This window comes from Rhynchophorus ferrugineus, unplaced genomic scaffold (assembly GCF_030347505.1).
Source record: "Rhynchophorus ferrugineus isolate W39M unplaced genomic scaffold, kcgeb_rfMv2 rfM7, whole genome shotgun sequence".
NCBI classification, from domain to species: Eukaryota; Metazoa; Arthropoda; class Insecta; order Coleoptera; family Curculionidae; genus Rhynchophorus; species Rhynchophorus ferrugineus.
In genome coordinates, this window is record NW_027472586.1 from 9,276,564 (window position 1) to 9,295,600 (window position 19,037).

Consider the following 19,037-nt stretch of genomic DNA (forward strand, 5'->3'; position numbering starts at 1 on the left):
TATATATATATATATATATATATATATATATATATATATATACGCGATATCCTCCATTATCAAAATATGGGGTTACACTAAAACATCAAACCCACTAGTAATCCAATGCCGCCAAAACTAAAAAAAAGTACAGATAAATATGACTCGATGTCCTTTATGTGGATATATCTCGTAAGTCAAGCAGTCGTTGATCATATCGTCAATCCATAGCATTAAAATTGAACAAGAAACATTAAAATTTGGCTCGGTTGAAGATTTTTAAGGATGACGGTTCCTATTTTAGTAAAAATAGTAATCAATTAATAATTATATATTGTTTTCTTTTCCCTTTTCAAAATAAATTTAAAATGACAGATCTATGTACCAAAATATTTTAATTTAGGTCTCAACAGAAAGAGTAGGTTAACTTGTGAATTCAAAATGACTTATTCTAATTATTATTATATTCTTCAAATATACCTATAATTTTTATATTTAAACAAACTAAACCACATGAACTTTGTAGTGTACTTCTTAACTTTAGCATAAGTAATTTTAATTTAGGAAATATATATTTATCCCACTCTTATTTTACTTATATATCCATACAGCAAAACAATAGTAAAAAATGAATTTGTATATGAAAATCGTACTAACCATATATAATATAAGATATAATAAACAAAGATGCAAAAAAATCAACGCATATATCATTTTTAATATCGACCAACAGAAAATAAATTATTTAAATAGAACTTCAGATCCGGAAAAACTCTCAGATAGGTAGCCCTCGGGTAATCCTACATCCTCCGTCCTATTGGGTTTCTGGATATGCATGGTCGAACCGAAAAAATCAATATTTACATCATTTTTAATACTGACCAAACTTGAAATTGAAAGTAAATCGTTTAAATAAAACTTCAGAATAGTAAAAGCCCTCAGACCGCAAAATCTCTCAAGGCGAAATAAAAAAGAAATAGGTCTGAATCATTTGTCCTTCGTTAAAGATAGCTAAACATCGACGTGACAAATCTCATTGATCAAGATTAGCTTATTAATCATCACACCTAATTTTGTACAATTAAATGGTGAATGCGCCCAAATCACTTTAATTATAAACAAAACCTTTAAATAAAAAACAAACTCAATAATACTTCATAATATAGTTTATTGCTGTTTTATTATGTACACACATAATAATTGGTCGAAAGATTGCAAATACATTCAAACTACTTGTGGATTAGGTAATATAATATATTAAACAACCTAAGGCATTTCAATTACTCAACAATAAAATTAATAGTATAATGTAATTTTTTACATCTTACCAGGAAAATAAAACTCCGGAGAGTAGTAAAAAAAGTTTAATGGAAATAAAAATACATAGTACAATTTATTTCAAAGACTTTTTACGGAGTACAAATTTTGGTATAATATCCAAAGACAAGAAAAATATATGAACTATATGAAATAAATCTAAACATCAGTGTTGATTATGACTGTGTCACAATCATTAAAGATATAGGGTGTGGTATATCAACCAAAAACAAAAAAGAATCAGTAATAATGATGATGATAAAAATGGTGTCTCCAAAATGATTACACAATACAAAAAACTATATATATATATTTTTCTATAATATATCCTTAATTTCAAATTCTAAAAAATACTATTAACATTTTTATAAAAAATGTTCAATTTTTCTCTATGTTTTTTGGTATTTTTTTAATTGCTGGATAAAAATTGATCAAAGTAATTTGCACTGATGTTAACATAAGCCAACGCTGGGCTAGTCGCATAAAGTTTATCTTTCTTTTATATACACAGATACAAAAATTACATTTGTCAAGTGTTAAAAATAAATTTGAACTCTCCAATGGCTCGCGGTGGTTGTCCTATTTGTACTCGGATCATTTTTCATCCTTCCAGGGGAAATTTACTCGAAACATGAAACAAATTACATCACCGAACAACCAGCACCCTTTTTGTTTGAATTGTCTCCATCGGGATCCTTAATCTCTTCGTGTATGTCCTTGCTTTCGTCCTTGTAGGCTGTAAGTTTGGGCGTACTGGAGGTGGGCTCGGCCAGGAACCACCCCCTGAAGGTACTCGATAAAAAGCCGCTGGTGGGTAACTCGCCGGACTTGAACCTCTTCGCGTGGTCTGGTGAAATGCTCCTCTTCCTCTTTGTGGCTGTCAAATAAACCGATCTGTCATCAGAGTTGTTCGTCGAGAATCTCGACTTGGATTGATTGTTTCTCAACGCTCGGACTCTGTAGGAATCGGCGCCCGAAGACCGGATGGGTCTCCTGGGGGATAAGCCGCGGAGAGTATCTCGCAGGGACTTTTCTCGTATGCTATCCAGGTACTCTTGATCGTCGCCGACGACCGACTCGTTGTCTAGGATGTAATTGAGCCTGGTGACGTCGCTGCCCACCTCTACCCTGGTCGAGATGTCCCCTATTCCCAGGGAATCGTTCGTGTCGTTCAAATTCTCGGTTCTGGTGGATTCCCCATCGGCGTGCTCGATCTGTGGCTTAGAGCACTTGTCAGGATCCGAATCGGCCGGTTTCGGAGTTTTCGGGGTAGGTATGTTCCTCGTATGCGATCTACGCGTCTTGCACCTCACCAAGACCGGCGACCCGCCGCCCGATTCCGGATCGGACGCTTCGTCGAACTGCAACTCTGGATCGGGCTCGTCTGTCGCTAGAACCAGGGGCTCCATATCTTCACCGTCCGCTCTCGGAGCCGCCTCGTTTTTACACGGCGTCGTCGCCTCGACCTCGGCCTCGACGGTCTCACTCTCCGGCTGTTTGTTTTTCGCCTCTTCCGGCTTGTCGCGCTTCCTCGGCGAGGTTCTCTTAGCCTCCTTGGCCTCCACGGCTTCGACCACCTCCGGACTCTCGTTGCTCTTGGCGCCTTCATCAGCTTGTTTATCGGTTTCCACCAAAACCACCATCTCCTTGGTTTCCTTCTCCTTCTTTTCCTGTTTGTCCGACCGCCTGGACTTCCGCTCGCTGTGGCTGTGATTGGACGTCTCCTCCTCGATCTTCTTCATGTTTGGCTTCTTCTCCTCCTTCTTTGACTTGGGCTCGTCGTCCTTCGCAATCTGGGGGGTACGCGATCGACTCCTAGTTGCCGGCGGAGTTTTAGTTTTCGCAGTTTTGATATCTTCCTTCTCGAGCGCCTTCACCTCTTCGGCTTTCTCCTCCACTTTGGCGCCGTTCTCTTGAGGCGGCTTCGATTGAATTTCACCCTCCATAGCTTTGGTCTCTGGAAAAATTAAAACACATTCAATGCATAAAAAGTTATCTAACTACAGATATTTAATTTTTAAACTGGACAGAAACGTTAATGACCCGGTCCAGTACAATAATTTATATCATATTATTGCAAATTATATAAAATCAACAGTCAAAAAAACAATCACGTATTCAAACAAGTTAAATAAACAAATTGCACAAATAAGCACAGCTAAAATATGCAGAAGATCCCGTATATCGTCATATTTTTATGACATCGTGAGTTTTAGAACCTCATTAATGGCGGCGATGCTCTTAAAGAGGCCATTAAAGCGTATTAAATAAACAGAAACCCTTCCACAAAACAAACAATGTAACCAGAAACCCAACCCAAATAAATAAATCACATGCCGCTGTACCACACGAACCCAAGTGCACCAAAGCATAACAAACGTGTACTAATTGCTACTAGTCCTATGATTTTCATTTAACACTGGAATATTTCACACATCCATTCCCATTTTACTATAATGTAAACAAAACTATGTTAATGTAATCGACACAAATCGTTAACGTAAATGCACAAATACTTCAATGAACAAACAAATTACTTTTATTGGAGTTCCTCTTGAATACCATTTTTTTTAAATAAAAATAAAACTGGAAGTCCACGAACTACTAGATCTCGGAACGTGGAGCTATGTTTAGATATATCCCCGCCCTGTGCAACACTCAGTACTAAAATAAACTCATTTAAGGTTGGATACCTACAGAGGCATGAGAAAGTGTAATTATACCAATATCGATAAAAACAAAGAAATCAAAAAAATCAAACTGGTACAAATAACATCTATCCCATTAACAAATTACAAATCCCGGCAAAGTTGATATAAAATATAAAACAAGTTATAACAAAAATCCTAGTATATCCAGAAAATTGTAATCAAAAATTTGTCACATATTATTTCCCAATAAAATTATTAATCTTATTTAATGTAACATAAATAGATATTTAACGTTTACCGCTGCATTATAGTTAAATGGCATTTAACAAAAATTTGCTGGAAATAATCAGTTCACAGCTATTTCATTACATTATAAGATGTACCTAAACTAAAACAATAGCTTGCGTATTCAAAAGACGATAATAGAGACGCTATTGCACAAATTGGTAAGATACTTATATTCAAACAGTAAACGTTTAAAAAATATTACTCAAAGAATATGATACGTTTATATAAAAATGAAATAAATATTACATACCTCAGCATCAACTCAAATTAAAATAAAAACCGGTAAAACTAAACCCACACACATACACACAAAACATCAACAATTACCAATATGGCGGTATATAAGGATATGATAAGGGTAATCTATTAAAAGCCTTTGACATTTCTTCTTTGTTTGCTGTAATCAAGCTTGGCGTTAGTCAAAGTCACAAAATAGACACCCTTTTCAGTAGGGAGGTTGGCAACCGAAAAAAAAAATATTTATTTAAAAAAAAATTGTAGATATTTTTAAGAAAAAATAAAAATAGACAATTATTAGCCTATATTTTTGATAAACCTTTAAAACTAAATACCAACGTTAACGATTAAATATCGATATTCCGGCCAAAAATATATTTTTTTCCGAAATTATCGATGTATCATTATATCGATATTTTTTTTGCATCCCTACTTATCAGGGAGATTTCAATATTTTGTGGCCAATGTTCAGGTTTTTAGAGAACAATGATAATAATTCTAACCTATGATAGTTGTTTAGCTTTTTCCTTATTTTCGTATTTATATTATTCAAAATGCCTCGTTGTTCAACTCAATGTGGTAAAAATGCCATATTAAAAGTTAGTATTAAGTAAGACACAACATGTTATCAAGTATTATATTAATTTTGATTAATAGAGACCAAAAACTGGTGATGCCTTATGTAAAGAATGCTTTTTTGAAGCATTTGAAAATGAAATTCACTTCACTATTCAACGCGCGAAGCTTTTTCGTCCAGGTGCTACGGTAGCAATAGCAGCTTCAGGCGGAAAGGATTCAACTGTGTTAGCATATGTTTTAAAATTGTTAAATGAAAAATATGACTATCAGTTAAAACTGGTGCTTTTATCAATTGATGAAGGAATAACAGGCTATCGAGACGATAGTTTAGATACAGTCAAAAAAAATAGGGATGATTATGACATGCCTTTAAAAATAATGTCATATAAAGACCTTTATGGTTGGACCATGGATGAAATTGTGGCAGAGGTACGGTAACTCAATGTTACTTTGATTTAGATAAAACTAATATGTTTTAGATTGGAAGAAAAAACAATTGTACTTTTTGTGGGGTTTTTAGACGGCAAGCGTTAGATAGAGGGGCTTACTTGTTGAATGTGGATTACTTGGCTACAGGACATAATGCTGATGATATTGCAGAAACAGTTTTAATGAACATTTTGAGGGGTGATCTGTCCAGGTTAAATCGGTGCACATCCATAATTACAGTAAGTGATTTTACCGATGTATTTTAGTTGGAACAACGCTTAAGCTGTGGAATTTTAGGACAGTGGTGATGGGATACCAAGAGTTAAACCTCTAAAGTACACCTTTGAAAAGGAAATAGTTATGTATGCTTATTTCAGGAAGCTGGTATATTTCTCTACAGAATGTGTTTTTGCCCCAAATGCATATAGGGGTCATGCTAGAGTTCTATTAAAGGATTTAGAAAAGATAGACCCAGCAATTATAATGAATATAATTCAGTCAGGTTAGTTCTAATAATTAATTTTTATTTACATTCATCACGATCTGCTCCTAGGTGAAAATATCAGGGTAAATGAGACTGCAAAAATACCTAAACTGACAAAGTGCACCAGGTGCAATTATGTATCGTCTCAAGAAATTTGTAAAGCCTGCATTTTACTTGAAGGCCTTAATAAAGGCCTCCCCAGGCTAGGAGTAGGAAAATCAAGTAGGGTGAAACGTATATTGAAAATAAATGAAGAAAACAGCAAAAAATGTTCAAGAACTGAAGAAAGCTGCTGTAAAGAAAATGAAAAGAAATCTTGTGTGTGTAAATCTTTATCATCCTGTGTTAGATGAATATAACAATATGCTATATAAATAAATATTAATAATTAAATAAATCAACATTCTTTATTGCAAGATTATGGTACATACGCTGCAGATTTTAGTTCAATATTGGTTCTACATATGGGACAATTTTCTGTAATATCTTCAGCACAATCTTCACATATACATACATGCCCACAAGGTAAGAGAATCACCTAAAATTTGGGAATTATAATGATCGAATAACATAATAAATAAAACATACCTCTATTGGATTACTTTTACAAACTACACAGAGTTGATTTTCTGACAAATCCTTAAGGTCTCTTATTAGACGCCTTCTGGATTTTCTGTTTTCATCAGATCTGTTGCGTCTCTCTTCTTCTTCTTTTAATTCTTTCTTGCGTTTCATGTATTTCCTTAATAATAATGCACACAAAACTGTTCCAACAGCACTGCAGAGGAAACATAACAATGCCAAGTTATTTTTAGAATTCTCAAGTTTTTTCATTAATGATGAAATTGGCATAGTTGTGAGATAATAAAAACCATCAGTAGGAGGTTGCAGTTTTAAAGATTTTTCCTCATCTGATACTAATTCTCCAATACCAGTCAACACAGTGCCTTGTCTTAGCATTTTTTCTGTTGACTGTATGCCTCTTTGTCTAACCCCAGCAAAAAATCCCCATATATGATCCATCACACTTGGAACTGAAGGATGAAATGTATCTGATATAACCTCCATATCTAAAAAGGAGTGATGGCTTTATTGCTTTAGAATAATACATGTCATACCCAAATATTCAGCAAGTAATGGATCTGTGACCTCAACAATAACTCCCTTAGATTCCAAGGCAAATGGCATAACATTATGTACTTCCTGAATAGTTCTCTCAGAATCTGCCCAAAAACCTGTTGAATTCCTTTGAACAACATGTTCTTTGATTCTCAGAGTTTGCAATACACCAGAGACATTAGGATTATTGTTACTTATTATAGGATTACCCAAAGCCTTTACATTTCCTTTCAGTACAACAAAAGGTAGCTTCTTATCGGAATGAGACCAAACTACTTTTTGTAGATTTGAATCAATTGGCAAAACAGGAGCAGACTAAATAAAACATTAAACCTGCATACTAACATATAGAAATATACATAATCAAAATACGTACAGCTATCATGGCCATAGTTTTCTTCTTTTCGAAATATTTCTTTATACACGATATTAGAATAATTGAATCGACACCTAATATTATGCTTTCAACTAAATAATCCATGATTGTTTATGTTAAGTCACACTTTGGCGTTACAAAATTGATTAAAATTCGGCTCTGTTTTGAATCATATCAACGCATAATTTTAGTATATAGTATTTGTTTTTAATAAATGTTATATCATTGAAAATGTGAGGTTGGTTTGACTTGACCTATACATATATTAACTAATGTTGGTAATAAACATATATTTGTTTTAATGTTGGACATACTGCGCCAATGTCAAAATAAAAACTGACAAGTGTATTAATAAAAAAATGGCGTAATTGTTTTGGGTTGTGTTAATTAATTTTTATATTTTGTTTATTTTTATGCACGTTATTTCGTTATTTTTATAATGTCCAGAACTAAATCTAAACCGAACGTGGAGGTTTGCGGAGATTGTGGAGCTCCAGGTATCAGGCATTTCAAGTAACAAATTGAATTTAATATCTAAATTTCTTGATTATTATAGATGCTACTTGGGCGTCTGTTAATAAGGGATTATTGTTATGTACTCAGTGCTGTAGTATTCATCGTAGCTTAGGAAGGCACATATCACAAACAAAATCCACATTAAAAAGTACATGGAACCCAAATCAGTTAAATGTAAGATAATTTAAATAAAAGTATGAAAGTCTGTCATTGTTGTATTTTAGATGGTACTTGCTCTTAATAATAATGCAGCAAATAATATTTGGGAACACACCTTATTAGAAAATGGGTCCAGGCTTATGAAAAAGAAACCAGGCCCTAAAGACTCATTAAGGTAAATAAGTAATAGCAATTTTGCTTAAATGTCAGTTTAACTAGTTGAATATTTAGTATTCGGGTTATTGGTCTTTTTGTAGTGTCAAGGAGGAGTATATTAAAGCTAAACATCAACAATGTCTATATGCTTTTCGTGAAAATTATGAAGATGGTTTATTAAGTGTTGAAAATGAATTGGGAAAACAGTTACATGCTAGTGTACGCACGCCAAATTTAGAAACATCTTTTCGATTGCTAGCCTTGGGTGCTGATCCAAATTATTTTCATGATGTAGGTTCAAAATATTTTCGGAAGACAATACTTTAAATCTGCTGCATTTACAGGAAAAAGGGTCTACTCCTTTACATGTAGCTGTTAATTCTGATCAAAAATTGCAAGTAGAACTACTCTTGGTGTATGGAGCAGATCCCACCTTTCCAGATAGTCAAAGAAGAACACCTGTAGATTACTCCAGGTAATACTGATATTTGTTATAGTAACTAATTACAATGTTTCTATTTCATTTTAGACAAACAAATAATAAAGAATTGATGAATCGGCTAATAGAAAGCCAATATGAGGTTACAGATTCATTTAGTTACTACCTTTCTCTAAAAAAACCTGATCATTGCAATGGAGTGCATTTTTTAATACCTTCCACGGGTTTTAAATCAAATACCGCGTCACTAGCTAAATTGCAAAAGGTCAGTATGTTTTTTTCTCAAAACATAATTTCTTACTGCTATTCTTTAGTTGCCAAACCATGTATTTGAAGAATTAGTAATGGATGTTTATGATGAGGTGGATAGGAGACAAACACAATCAAGTAAGTCGTTAATTATTAATTAGAAAGTTGCTGGGCAGGTATCATTTCAAATGATGTATTATATAGAAGTTTCGTAGTAATCTATATTTTATCTATAACACTAAAGTTAATATTTATTTATTTTGCTGCCTATCATTTAAGGAATTTCGTGAGTATTACTTGCATTCATTCTAAATAATATTGTTGAAGAGGAAACAGATAATTTTTATTAATGAAAGCCATAAAGAAATTAAAAGGTTTGTTTGTTTATATTTCTGATTCATATTGTGTGATTTCCTTGCAGCCACATTAAAAGTATTTTTAGATAGCTTATCTGAGATCATTGTTTTTTGATAGTTTATAAAACAGTATTAATTAAAAGCTTTTTTAAAATAATTTCTCAGTCTGGTTGAGTTGTGCTGATACAACGGAATTAAATGATGTTCCATTCCTCCCTGTGGATAATACGCTGTCCACTACAAGGAATCAAGGACGACAGAAATTGGCCCGTTTTACTACCCCAGAACTGAAAAGTTTAGTATATGAAATTCTTATTGATACACAAAGAAGACAAAGCGGTAATTCGGACAAAAGTATTTCGCATAGGTATAATTAACGGACGCTTTGTTATCTTGTCGGGTTTTAGGCAGTATGAATCATCTGAGACAAACATCAGAAATTGATGATGATCCCTTGTATGATTCAGTGGCAGACGATGAAGATTATGCAGTTCCTATGTCGAAAGAAAACGAGGTAAATAAATAGTGCACTGTCTTTTTGATAATTTTTACAGCTGCGGTGGAATTATTTCAGCCATCAAAAGAAGAGACTGTTATTTCAGTAGATACACTCACCAAAACGAACCAAGTGCTGGAAGCTTTAACCAAGCAGTTGAAAAATTCAGACAATACCATAACTGATCTCAGAGCGGAGGTGTCGAAGCTGAGACAGTGCGTGAAAACGCTTCAGAATGAAAACACCGAACTGAAATCTCGCCTGTCCCAGAAAGTATCGTTCCAGAATGGAGACAGCGGTTTCGATTCCCTGGAGTTTATAGGAGAAGTAAAGTTACATCTGGTGTTTGCTCGAACCCCTCTTTTCACGTTTCTTTTTTAGAATCAGGCCTTGGAGTCGACACCCTCGTTGATATTGAACGGTAAGGCGGACGAGATCGAGATGAGACACAACAAGAAATCCCAAAGACCAACTAGTATGTTTGAGACCAGGGAGGGGCTTGGAAAGGCGGCTAATTGGCAAGCGATGAAAGCTCAGGTCGGTTGATTTACTTTAGCCTAATAATCTCTTAATATCGAACGTATATATACAGCTTAGACAGAGCGAGAACGTACGAAACCTGTCGCCAGGCTATATCAATCACGTCGGGCCGTATGAAAGAGAGGCGATCATGCACATTACCGAACAGATTACCAGGTCAATCCAAAAGTTGTTCATCAGCATCCAGGAGCCAGAAAGTGAGGATTGCGTGGGTTGTGGAGAGAACGTCAAGATTACCATTCACAAGTTGGCAGGGGTGCTGTCGAAGGTACGTTGTTCGAAATGTGTTGTCATACTTAATTTTTTTCGTTAAAATTTTGGAAAATCGATCAAAATACTTTCTTTCCTTTGTTGCTTTTGTACTACCCGTCAATTTCTTCAGAATTATCGAGGCATGTAGCTTCTAGTCAGTATGCTGAGAGCTTGAGAATTCATCATATAAATTGCAATGGTATTTTGTTAACCCCTCTTGAGACCTCTGGCTGAAGGAGATGCTGATTGTGTCTGTTTTTGTCACTTCAATGCCTTGGTATTATTAGTGACTGGTTATATTAAAGACAAAAAAAATCTGTATCAAACCCCGGACCAACGATTAATTTATCTTTAGCAATTCCATCAACAATAGGCTGTGGTCCCATCCTGCAGCCTTACAGCACCATCAATTCTATTTCGGTATCATCATCTTTATTGTTGAATTATTTGGTGTAGTTCACTAAATAGTATTCGGAACGCCGGTTCAATAGAGACAATAAATAAGTCGCCCTAAAGGATATTGGTGATTCAGTAAACTGACATTAATTAGTTCTTGGGTATTCACTATTTTTCTTGATATAAAAGTAAATTGTATCATAACTATCTTATTTGATAAACTTGTCATGTATGTCAGATTCAGAATTTTAAATATATTTAACAATTTTACTAATTTACTCACTGACTTTTATGTCAGTTTGCGGCGGTTAAATATGCGAAAAAAGCTAACTTTCTAATGCCGATACTTTTCTTGCCGATATATCGATATTTTTGTTAGATAGATGCCTAAATTTCCAAGGACTAACTCTTGGCCGGTATAACTCTGATAGCTAAGATCTGATCCCAATTACTGAAAATCCTCTACGAACGGATTATAAAGCCGACGGCCCTGTATGGAGCAGAGATATGGAGAAGCAAGGCAGACGAGACAAGAATTAAGAGAGATTTCACCAGTGCGCAGAGACCGCTCCTAATAGCCATAACGGGTGCTTATAGAACTACATCAATCGAAACCTTAAATATTGTAGCTGGCGGTGGAATGCCCAGTTTGTTGGCAGTTGGTTGCACCCAAAAGCACTGGTGCAGACCACTTGGAGCAAACGATATGGTTACTAAATGAGCCCCAAAGTAGTTGATTCAAAATCCGAACCGTGGCCATGGGAGACTGCCTGGACAGACATGGAGCTGGCAAAATCAGACACAACAATATGGGTGGACACTAGTGCTGGCTTGGGTGAAGTAGATGTGGGGGGCATGTTGGAAAAATCAAAGAATGGACAGGAAATAGCATCTTGCATTAAGCTAAATGACAGTCTTAACGCGGGGGTGGCGGAATTCGTTGCCTTGACTCTAGCGGTGAACATTATTACCAAAAATAAAATAGTTGACAAACACATTATTAGAACTGACAGCAAGATAACGCGATGGTGGGCCGAACACGATTCGCAAAGGAAGAATATATACATAGACAAACTCAGGATGACATTGAAAGAGCTGAGTAAAATTTCTATTAATATAAACATGCAATGGACAAGGGGCTTGTCCACACCAGAAATGATAAAAATAGACAGATTGGCAAAGGAGGCAACAAGAAAGGCAATAGTAGATATGGATAACCAGGGATGGATAGGTAAGGGACAGATCAAATGCGAAAAAAAGCGAAACAATCAACGAATGACGGGTGGCATCAAACAATTCAAGCGATGGCAGAACTCCCCATGACTTTTGTGAGAAGGTGGGACGCGAGATATTGAGCTTAAGCAGGAAGGCGATACAACTAATAATAGGACACGGAAACATGGCTGCATACATCAGCAGATTTAAATTAAGGGGGAGCGAAGGTCTGTGCGAATGTGGTAATGGTGTAGAGGACACTAAGCACATAATGGTCGAATGCACGAGGGACGAAAGAACAAGGGCCAGAAACCTGTACTGCGGGGCGGTAGGGTCTTACCAATTTAGAGATCTACAAGGGAACAATAACAGTTCAGATATAGACGTGATCAATAACTGGGCGGAGGTAGTAAGTCGATAGTTTTTTCAAAAAAATTAAAATTGTTTATAAACGTGTTAAAAAAAAATTTGTTTTAATAAACCTTTAAAATTGCTGCTTAATTTTAAATGTTCAGTGTATTTTAGTACTTCATTTTAAAGGCTTATTACTCCTTTAAAGGTCTATTGCTACTTTTTATTTACAGTATATCCATATTTTTTGGGCCGATAATCAATATTTTTATCTTTTCTTAAAAGTTTCATTATTTTTTCTCCGATATACTGATATTTTTCTCCACGGCCGACATCCCTAGTTGAGAACGGACTGTGGGTGACCCAGTAGGTTGTTCTTCAGCTGGCATGTAGGGCCGAACGCTACAATATAAGGACTATAGGGTCCCTATTCGTCACCAGGAAGACGGTTGTTATAGCTTACACGTTATTTCACAATTTTTTAAATCACTCGCTCCGTTTTTGTTCAATTGACCTTAGTTTCGGTCTTTCCATTTAGGTTGTCTGTCAGTTCTTTAAGCATGTAAGTTGAGATTATGTCCAATATATCTTCTATTCGATTTTTTTTGTCGCCTGGGGCGTTCTAGCATGTGTTAACAATAAGAAAGCGCTAATAATGGCGGATAAAACTGTAGAAATTTGATAAAATAATACCCTTATTTTTATTGCAGGAAACTGATACTGAAAAAATTAAATTGATGATCGATTTGGTCAACAAACTCCAACCGGAGTGCCAGCTGTTGCGAAATTCAAAGATGATCAACGACAGCAAGAGCCTGGAAAATCACTTCGGCAATATTCGAGACATCGCCTTCAATCTTGCCAAATGTACTAAAGATATCGTCACAAAATATTCGATAAGCCAGTGATAACGGTACCGACAGTCATTTGGTTTCGGAAAAACTTTTTTTGGTATATCTTACCTACTTCAACTACCAATTTTACGTTTTTTTAATTATTATTATTGTTAATTTATATTAAAATGTTAAGTTTTAATAAGCCAATTCCAATTTTTCGTTTTTAAATAAACAGGATTACACGAGAGTAGTTCATTTGTACCAAAGTTAAGCGAACGGTTTCTGCTTTGGTGACGTAGTAGTCCTGGTAAATATTGTTCCGGCATTCGTTCTTGCACCGTCTACTAACGAAGCTTCTTACTCCACCGCCGTAGGGTTAGCGAAAGCATGATTACAATCGATAGATCTCGAGACGTTCACTAAACAAAAAGCACGCCAAAAAGACTAATCCCCTTCCCCCTCCCCAACACTCATGACTCGTTCGGACTGATATTCGAGTAACACTTGCCATGAATCGAAACGTATGTGCAATCAAAAACTGTTTTGTCGTATAGCAACGACCTCAAGGACCTAAACTTTTTCGCCTTTATTCGTTAGAACAGGTTTTGTCTTTCCTATCTTTGAGGGAAAACAATGAATCACTGTTTTTATTATGAAAAAAATTTTATTATGAAATGTACAAAATGTTAATATTATAGTATTTGTTTATTTGTAATTTGACTGACTATTTACAACCCATATTTTATATGCTATAAAATTATTAAGATAATAAAATATATATATTAAGTTTTGTTGTTGTGTTTTATTCGTAGATTTAAGTGAAAATGTAGGGATAATTCAAGATGTCTCTTTTATCTACCTGCAAAACTAATTATATATTATGACGCATTTTCCAACTGTCTCTGCTAAATGGAGTTCCTAAGCAATGTTTGAAAAATGACCTATTTTATAAGAAAAATTGTCACATTATTACGACTTCAAAAAAGGCCTGAGAGTATGGTAAAACATTGATATCAGCACTAGCTGTTTATCAAGTGGTGTAAAACATTTGAACTGGGCCTACTTTAACTGCACTTGGACCCGAAAACATATTGAATATGATGAAATAGGCAATCAAATAACATATGGAAAGATAAAAGGATTAGAAATGAGATTAACATTACTGGTATATTTACGTTTGAAAAAAAATCGGTTTGGATTTTATCACCTCATAGATTTACAAAAAGCAGAACGTGTTAGATCTGTAAAAACATTTTAGATCACAATCTTGAAGATAAAATATGTACAAATTAATGTCTTACATCATGTCCTAAAATTTGACATATGTCAACTACATAACCTTCAAGTATTAGTTATTTTGTCACCGTATATTTTTGCTTTTATTAAAATTTGAGTATTATTTTCGACATAGTCCTAACTTAATTGAAAGTATCTATAGATGAGACATTTATTATTTTTTAGAAACTATGTTAAAGCTGATTTACGCCAAATAAATGGCTAAGTCGATTATATAAAACCGAATATCAAGATATCCCGGACATACAAAACTATTATGTTATTTTAAGATAATATGCATATATTTTTGCTGCATTGGCAGTGCGTTAAAAAATTCGCTTACTATAGTCACTACTTATCATAAATATAGGATATAAAAGCTTACATCTAAAAAAGTAAAAAATATTGATGAGGAGTTTGTGTCTACGCTTATAACAAGACATATATGTATGTATTAAATTTAAATTACGTTAATTAAGTTTTGTTTTTTCATAATTTTATTTTAATAATATGGTATAACTCTTAATAGCAAGATTTTGTTTTAAGTGAAAATTGAAAGAAACAGATGTTTACGTTTTTTCGTAAACCTATTTTAATTAATGTCATGCCGGGTTGGAAAAAAGACCAGGTGTAAACCCAGGCAAGAAAATTTCTGGTTTATTATCATTAATTTAATTCAATTATCTTGGAAACAATTGAGTCCTATTTTTATATATCCGCTATAAGTATAGTATTGATATCAGTTGTTTTTCTATATTTATATTAAATCAAATTTATTAAATATTATTTAGAAATGTAAAATAATTTATTTTTAATACGTTTAATATATTACAATATAGTGTTTAGGTAAAAATATATAATTAATTATATATTAGAAAATATTTTTTGGTATCACCTGTTTGTTGCTTAACATAAACCCTCAACACTTCCATATGCATATAGCCAAGTTCCCCCCGAAAAACATGTACAATAAATTACTGCATTCGTACGATATCTCAAAACCGAAATCCTCTCCAACGACTACGTGGAAAGGCGGTCCGAACTTCTTGTCCATTTCCTCCTTTATCATCTTCGCAGCTGCCTTTAAAACTCGTCTATATTCAAAATATTAACTATCGCAAAACAACAATTGTTACCTCGTTATTCGCCGAGAATTTCTCGCACGCAGTCACCACTAATTCCATCGATTCGGTCTTAATCTCTTCGGTCATATCGGAATGCTAGAAGCGAAGCCCCCATATAGAACATTGTTAGATCAATATATTTCGTGACTCACCCTTATCAGGGGGTAGGTGTGTACGATCTTTTTCGGTTCCTCTTTCTGCTCTTTCGCCTCCCCATCGGCCATATTCCAATCTTTCGGATATCAACGATGTTTTTTTTTTAAATTAAATTTAAATGTAAAACAGAGAATGGCGCTCAAAATTCAATTTTTAAAATTGTCAAACAAAATGCTGCCAATACCACAAAAACAAATCAGTGTCTTGACTTCTTCTTCTTATAAAATATTTGGCGAAAACACAAAAATAAAATAATAATTATGTACTGTAAAAAGGAATATGTGACTTTAAATGTTACACTATAATAAAATTAGATATTATCTATTAAATGTTGATTCTATATTTTGTAATTTGAAATATTTACATACGTCAAAAACAAATATTGATTTTCTCTCAGCCCTTACATTGTTCCACAGGTGAATAGGGGAGGTGCGACGAAAATGCATGTATCACATTTAATACCGTTTTTTCTAAATATTTACATAATAAACGCGGCTGTTCTTCTATGGAGCACCAAGAAGGTGGAAATATCGCCCCTGGTACCGTTCGATGATGAAAATTTGGACGCGTTAGTGAGAAATTTGGACATTGAGAAGGTGTATCTATTTAAGGTATCGCTGAAAGATCGAAATGCGGTTGTTCCGAAGAACTTGCAAGAAGTTATGAACGGGTTTTACTCCAGTTATAATCCGAATGGAAATGTCGCGACTGCCAACGCAGTAGGTAAGCAGGTTAGTGAGATTTGATCCCAGATGATCCTACTTACGATTTTTGTAGAAATTCTTCTCGCTGATGATTGTAATGGCATCGACACGAACAAAATACAAAAAACCACAGGAAAACTGAATAATTCCACCAACTTTTTATGTGTTCTTGACATAACGTATCCTAGAAAGAAACGAGCGATAGAAGAATCGAATACTGGTACTTTTTTATTATACTCTTCAAAAAACTAGTTTAACTTAAAATATTTTGTGACTATTTTTTTTTAATTTAAGGGTATCTTATGCGCATATTATAATATATTTTCTGTTTAAATTGCATAATTAATTACGGGGTCCTGCATTTTATTGGATATATGTCAAAAATATTTGACAACTGACAGCAGGCAGTTAAAGTTTTTTTTTTTGTTAATAGAAATTTAAAAAATTATTTGTAAGGTCATTATATTTCATATATTGTCATATATTTGACAATTGACAGCAATTTTTAGTCAAGTTTCTCTTAAAGGTGTCGTCTATACAGGACAAATGAAAACATTAATCAATACTCTTACATTATTAATTTTTACTACATTTTATATGACATATGTCAAAAATATTTGATAAGTGGTGCAGATTCGCAAGTTCCGCATTATTAAGTTATGCATAAGATCGTTATATTTTGCATATTGTTATGTATATGTCAAAAATTTGACATTTGACAACTGACAATAATTTTGAATTATATTCAATTTTTTGTTACAGGTGCCGTTATCTACATAGGACAAAACAAAAAAGATAATCAGTATGCTTTGCTCTATTCTTCCAAACCATTGAAACTGGAAATAAATAATACTACGATGTATTTAGGCAACACTGACAACAGTTTAATAACGGTAGATAAACGGTTCAACATACCCATTCCGCTGGAAGGAAAAGAAAAAGTGACACTAAGATTCGGCATAGCGTGGCTAAGTGGATATTGGTACGGCATCTGTCAACGTTGACAGGATACAAATTAAACGAGCATAATTTTAGGTATTTGCAAACGGTGAAAGTGGAAGCGATAATGAACAATAACGAATCAGACGACGCCAACTACGACCTGATCACGGAAGAGAACATAATGGCATCGGCGCGGTTTTCCTATCACTGTAATGGGTTTTCCGTATTCTCCGACGAGAAAAGCGGCACCAAATTGACGATATACGATCTGCAAGTGCAGATCGACGCCAAGAACGTAAAATTCGGAGATGTCAATGATTGCATACCGTTCATTACCGCTCCCATTTGGTCTGGACTTTTTGTAACCACTATTTTAGGTTAGTTTGTCTGTGACAAGTGTAGAAAGTGTTGATGACAGTGACATTGACATATGTCAACAAGTGTATTTATATTTTTAGGCGTTGGATTCATAGTAGCTCTTGCGGCAATCATGGACATCAAAACAATGGACAAGTTCGATAATCATAAAACCAAAAACTTGGCAATCACTGTGATGGACTAAGGATCGGGCGTGCCGAGCGCGGAAAGTTAAAACAAACACACATAAATCCCTATTCTTATGATTCTTGAATGTGACATTAGGCAACATATCTCTATAAGGTCAAGTTTCACGTTATATTCCTAGTGTCAAAATATGTAACTTCTTATTGCCGTCTTAATTAACTACTTATTTAATAAAACCTATCATATCATTGAGCAAGGAATTGGCGAATAAAAATAATCCGTAATATTAATCCAATTCTCCGTTTGTACTTTTAATTACGAAATAATCATTGACAAATGTATTATAGGAAATTTTTCTTTGCCATTTACGTTACGTTCGACGTTTTGCTAAGATATTAAGGAAATGTTAATATTTTTCAAATTATATATACACCCTTATCTTTCCTGGGATATGTAAATATTTGCTTCAGATCTAATAAATTATATGTTTAAACAGTTTATAATGTTTCATTCTAGCAAGAGTCTAGTTCTGGAGAATACCCCCCTACGCACAAGGGTTTAAGTTTGCAACGTTGCCATTTGTTGAAAAGTATATGCATATATGAAGAATATAATATAAATAGAATAAAATATCTTAAATTCACAAGTTAACCTAGTTGTTCTCATACGTCTGTTTATATTAAAAGTGTTGTAAAAGCTTTTTTGATAATATTCAAAAAAGCGATGATTTCTCCATCACTGCCTACCATTTATAATCAAAATATGAACAGTACTATATAGAACAAATAAACTATAAACAATTGTTAACCTTATAAAACAAAGCTCCTACCAATGCCATGGCCAAATCCAAAATGGCTGATGTAGTACGTTATATTTAACCTCTCGATTGCTAGTAAATGGCAACGTCGCATA

At 34.2% G+C, this 19,037-nt stretch overlaps 6 protein-coding genes across 9 annotated transcripts; 3 read left to right on the forward strand and 3 right to left on the reverse strand.

Moving 5' to 3' along the window:
• Positions 1-1,328: 1,328 nt before the first annotated feature.
• Positions 1,329-4,621, reverse strand: LOC143199421 (uncharacterized). 2 transcript variants are annotated; one of them, XM_076409226.1, is made up of 3 exons: positions 4,486-4,608; positions 3,834-3,989; positions 1,329-3,253 (listed from the first exon to the last, which is right to left on the reverse strand). In XM_076409226.1, exons 2-3 carry the CDS (start codon positions 3,859-3,861, stop codon positions 1,938-1,940), a joined length of 1,344 nt encoding a protein of 447 aa, XP_076265341.1. In that variant the 5' UTR covers positions 3,862-3,989; positions 4,486-4,608; the 3' UTR covers positions 1,329-1,937. The 2 variants fall into 2 exon arrangements, with proteins under 2 accessions (XP_076265341.1, XP_076265342.1); XM_076409227.1 differs by lacking the exon at positions 3,834-3,989 and having other exon boundaries at positions 4,486-4,621.
• A 297-nt stretch (positions 4,622-4,918) lies between these two features.
• Ctu1 (Cytosolic thiouridylase subunit 1) lies at positions 4,919-6,361 on the forward strand. The gene is made up of 5 exons (XM_076409261.1): positions 4,919-5,071; positions 5,130-5,480; positions 5,531-5,719; positions 5,778-5,982; positions 6,034-6,361. Exons 1-5 carry the CDS (start codon positions 5,027-5,029, stop codon positions 6,315-6,317), a joined length of 1,074 nt encoding a protein of 357 aa, XP_076265376.1. The 5' UTR covers positions 4,919-5,026; the 3' UTR covers positions 6,318-6,361.
• On the reverse strand, positions 6,353-7,723 carry Mul1 (Mitochondrial E3 ubiquitin protein ligase 1). The gene is made up of 4 exons (XM_076409263.1): positions 7,460-7,723; positions 7,083-7,398; positions 6,553-7,034; positions 6,353-6,502 (listed from the first exon to the last, which is right to left on the reverse strand). The coding sequence occupies exons 1-4, from the start codon at positions 7,562-7,564 to the stop codon at positions 6,383-6,385; spliced, it is 1,023 nt and encodes a 340-aa protein (XP_076265378.1). The 5' UTR covers positions 7,565-7,723; the 3' UTR covers positions 6,353-6,382.
• Positions 7,724-7,779: 56 nt separating this feature from the next.
• Git (ARF GTPase-activating protein GIT1) lies at positions 7,780-14,211 on the forward strand. Of its 2 annotated transcripts, none has more exons than XM_076409252.1 (13): positions 7,780-7,956; positions 8,016-8,149; positions 8,200-8,309; positions 8,392-8,581; positions 8,635-8,765; positions 8,820-8,994; positions 9,044-9,116; positions 9,500-9,688; positions 9,742-9,848; positions 9,909-10,157; positions 10,212-10,367; positions 10,423-10,638; positions 13,295-14,211. In XM_076409252.1, exons 1-13 carry the CDS (start codon positions 7,899-7,901, stop codon positions 13,490-13,492), a joined length of 1,986 nt encoding a protein of 661 aa, XP_076265367.1. In that variant the 5' UTR covers positions 7,780-7,898; the 3' UTR covers positions 13,493-14,211. The 2 variants fall into 2 exon arrangements, with proteins under 2 accessions (XP_076265367.1, XP_076265368.1); XM_076409253.1 differs by having other exon boundaries at positions 7,785-7,956; positions 9,500-9,673.
• Positions 14,212-15,057: 846 nt separating this feature from the next.
• On the forward strand, positions 15,058-18,322 carry LOC143199440 (V-type proton ATPase subunit S1). The gene is made up of 6 exons (XM_076409262.1): positions 15,058-15,142; positions 16,392-16,698; positions 16,753-16,899; positions 17,442-17,661; positions 17,715-17,998; positions 18,080-18,322. The coding sequence occupies exons 2-6, from the start codon at positions 16,416-16,418 to the stop codon at positions 18,181-18,183; spliced, it is 1,038 nt and encodes a 345-aa protein (XP_076265377.1). The 5' UTR covers positions 15,058-15,142; positions 16,392-16,415; the 3' UTR covers positions 18,184-18,322.
• Positions 15,491-16,864, reverse strand: LOC143199444 (dynein axonemal light chain 4). 2 transcript variants are annotated; one of them, XM_076409267.1, is made up of 4 exons: positions 16,742-16,864; positions 15,972-16,051; positions 15,832-15,915; positions 15,491-15,776 (listed from the first exon to the last, which is right to left on the reverse strand). In XM_076409267.1, exons 2-4 carry the CDS (start codon positions 16,041-16,043, stop codon positions 15,615-15,617), a joined length of 318 nt encoding a protein of 105 aa, XP_076265382.1. In that variant the 5' UTR covers positions 16,044-16,051; positions 16,742-16,864; the 3' UTR covers positions 15,491-15,614. The 2 variants fall into 2 exon arrangements, with proteins under 2 accessions (XP_076265382.1, XP_076265381.1); XM_076409266.1 differs by lacking the exon at positions 16,742-16,864 and having other exon boundaries at positions 15,972-16,186.
• Positions 18,323-19,037: the final 715 nt, after the last annotated feature.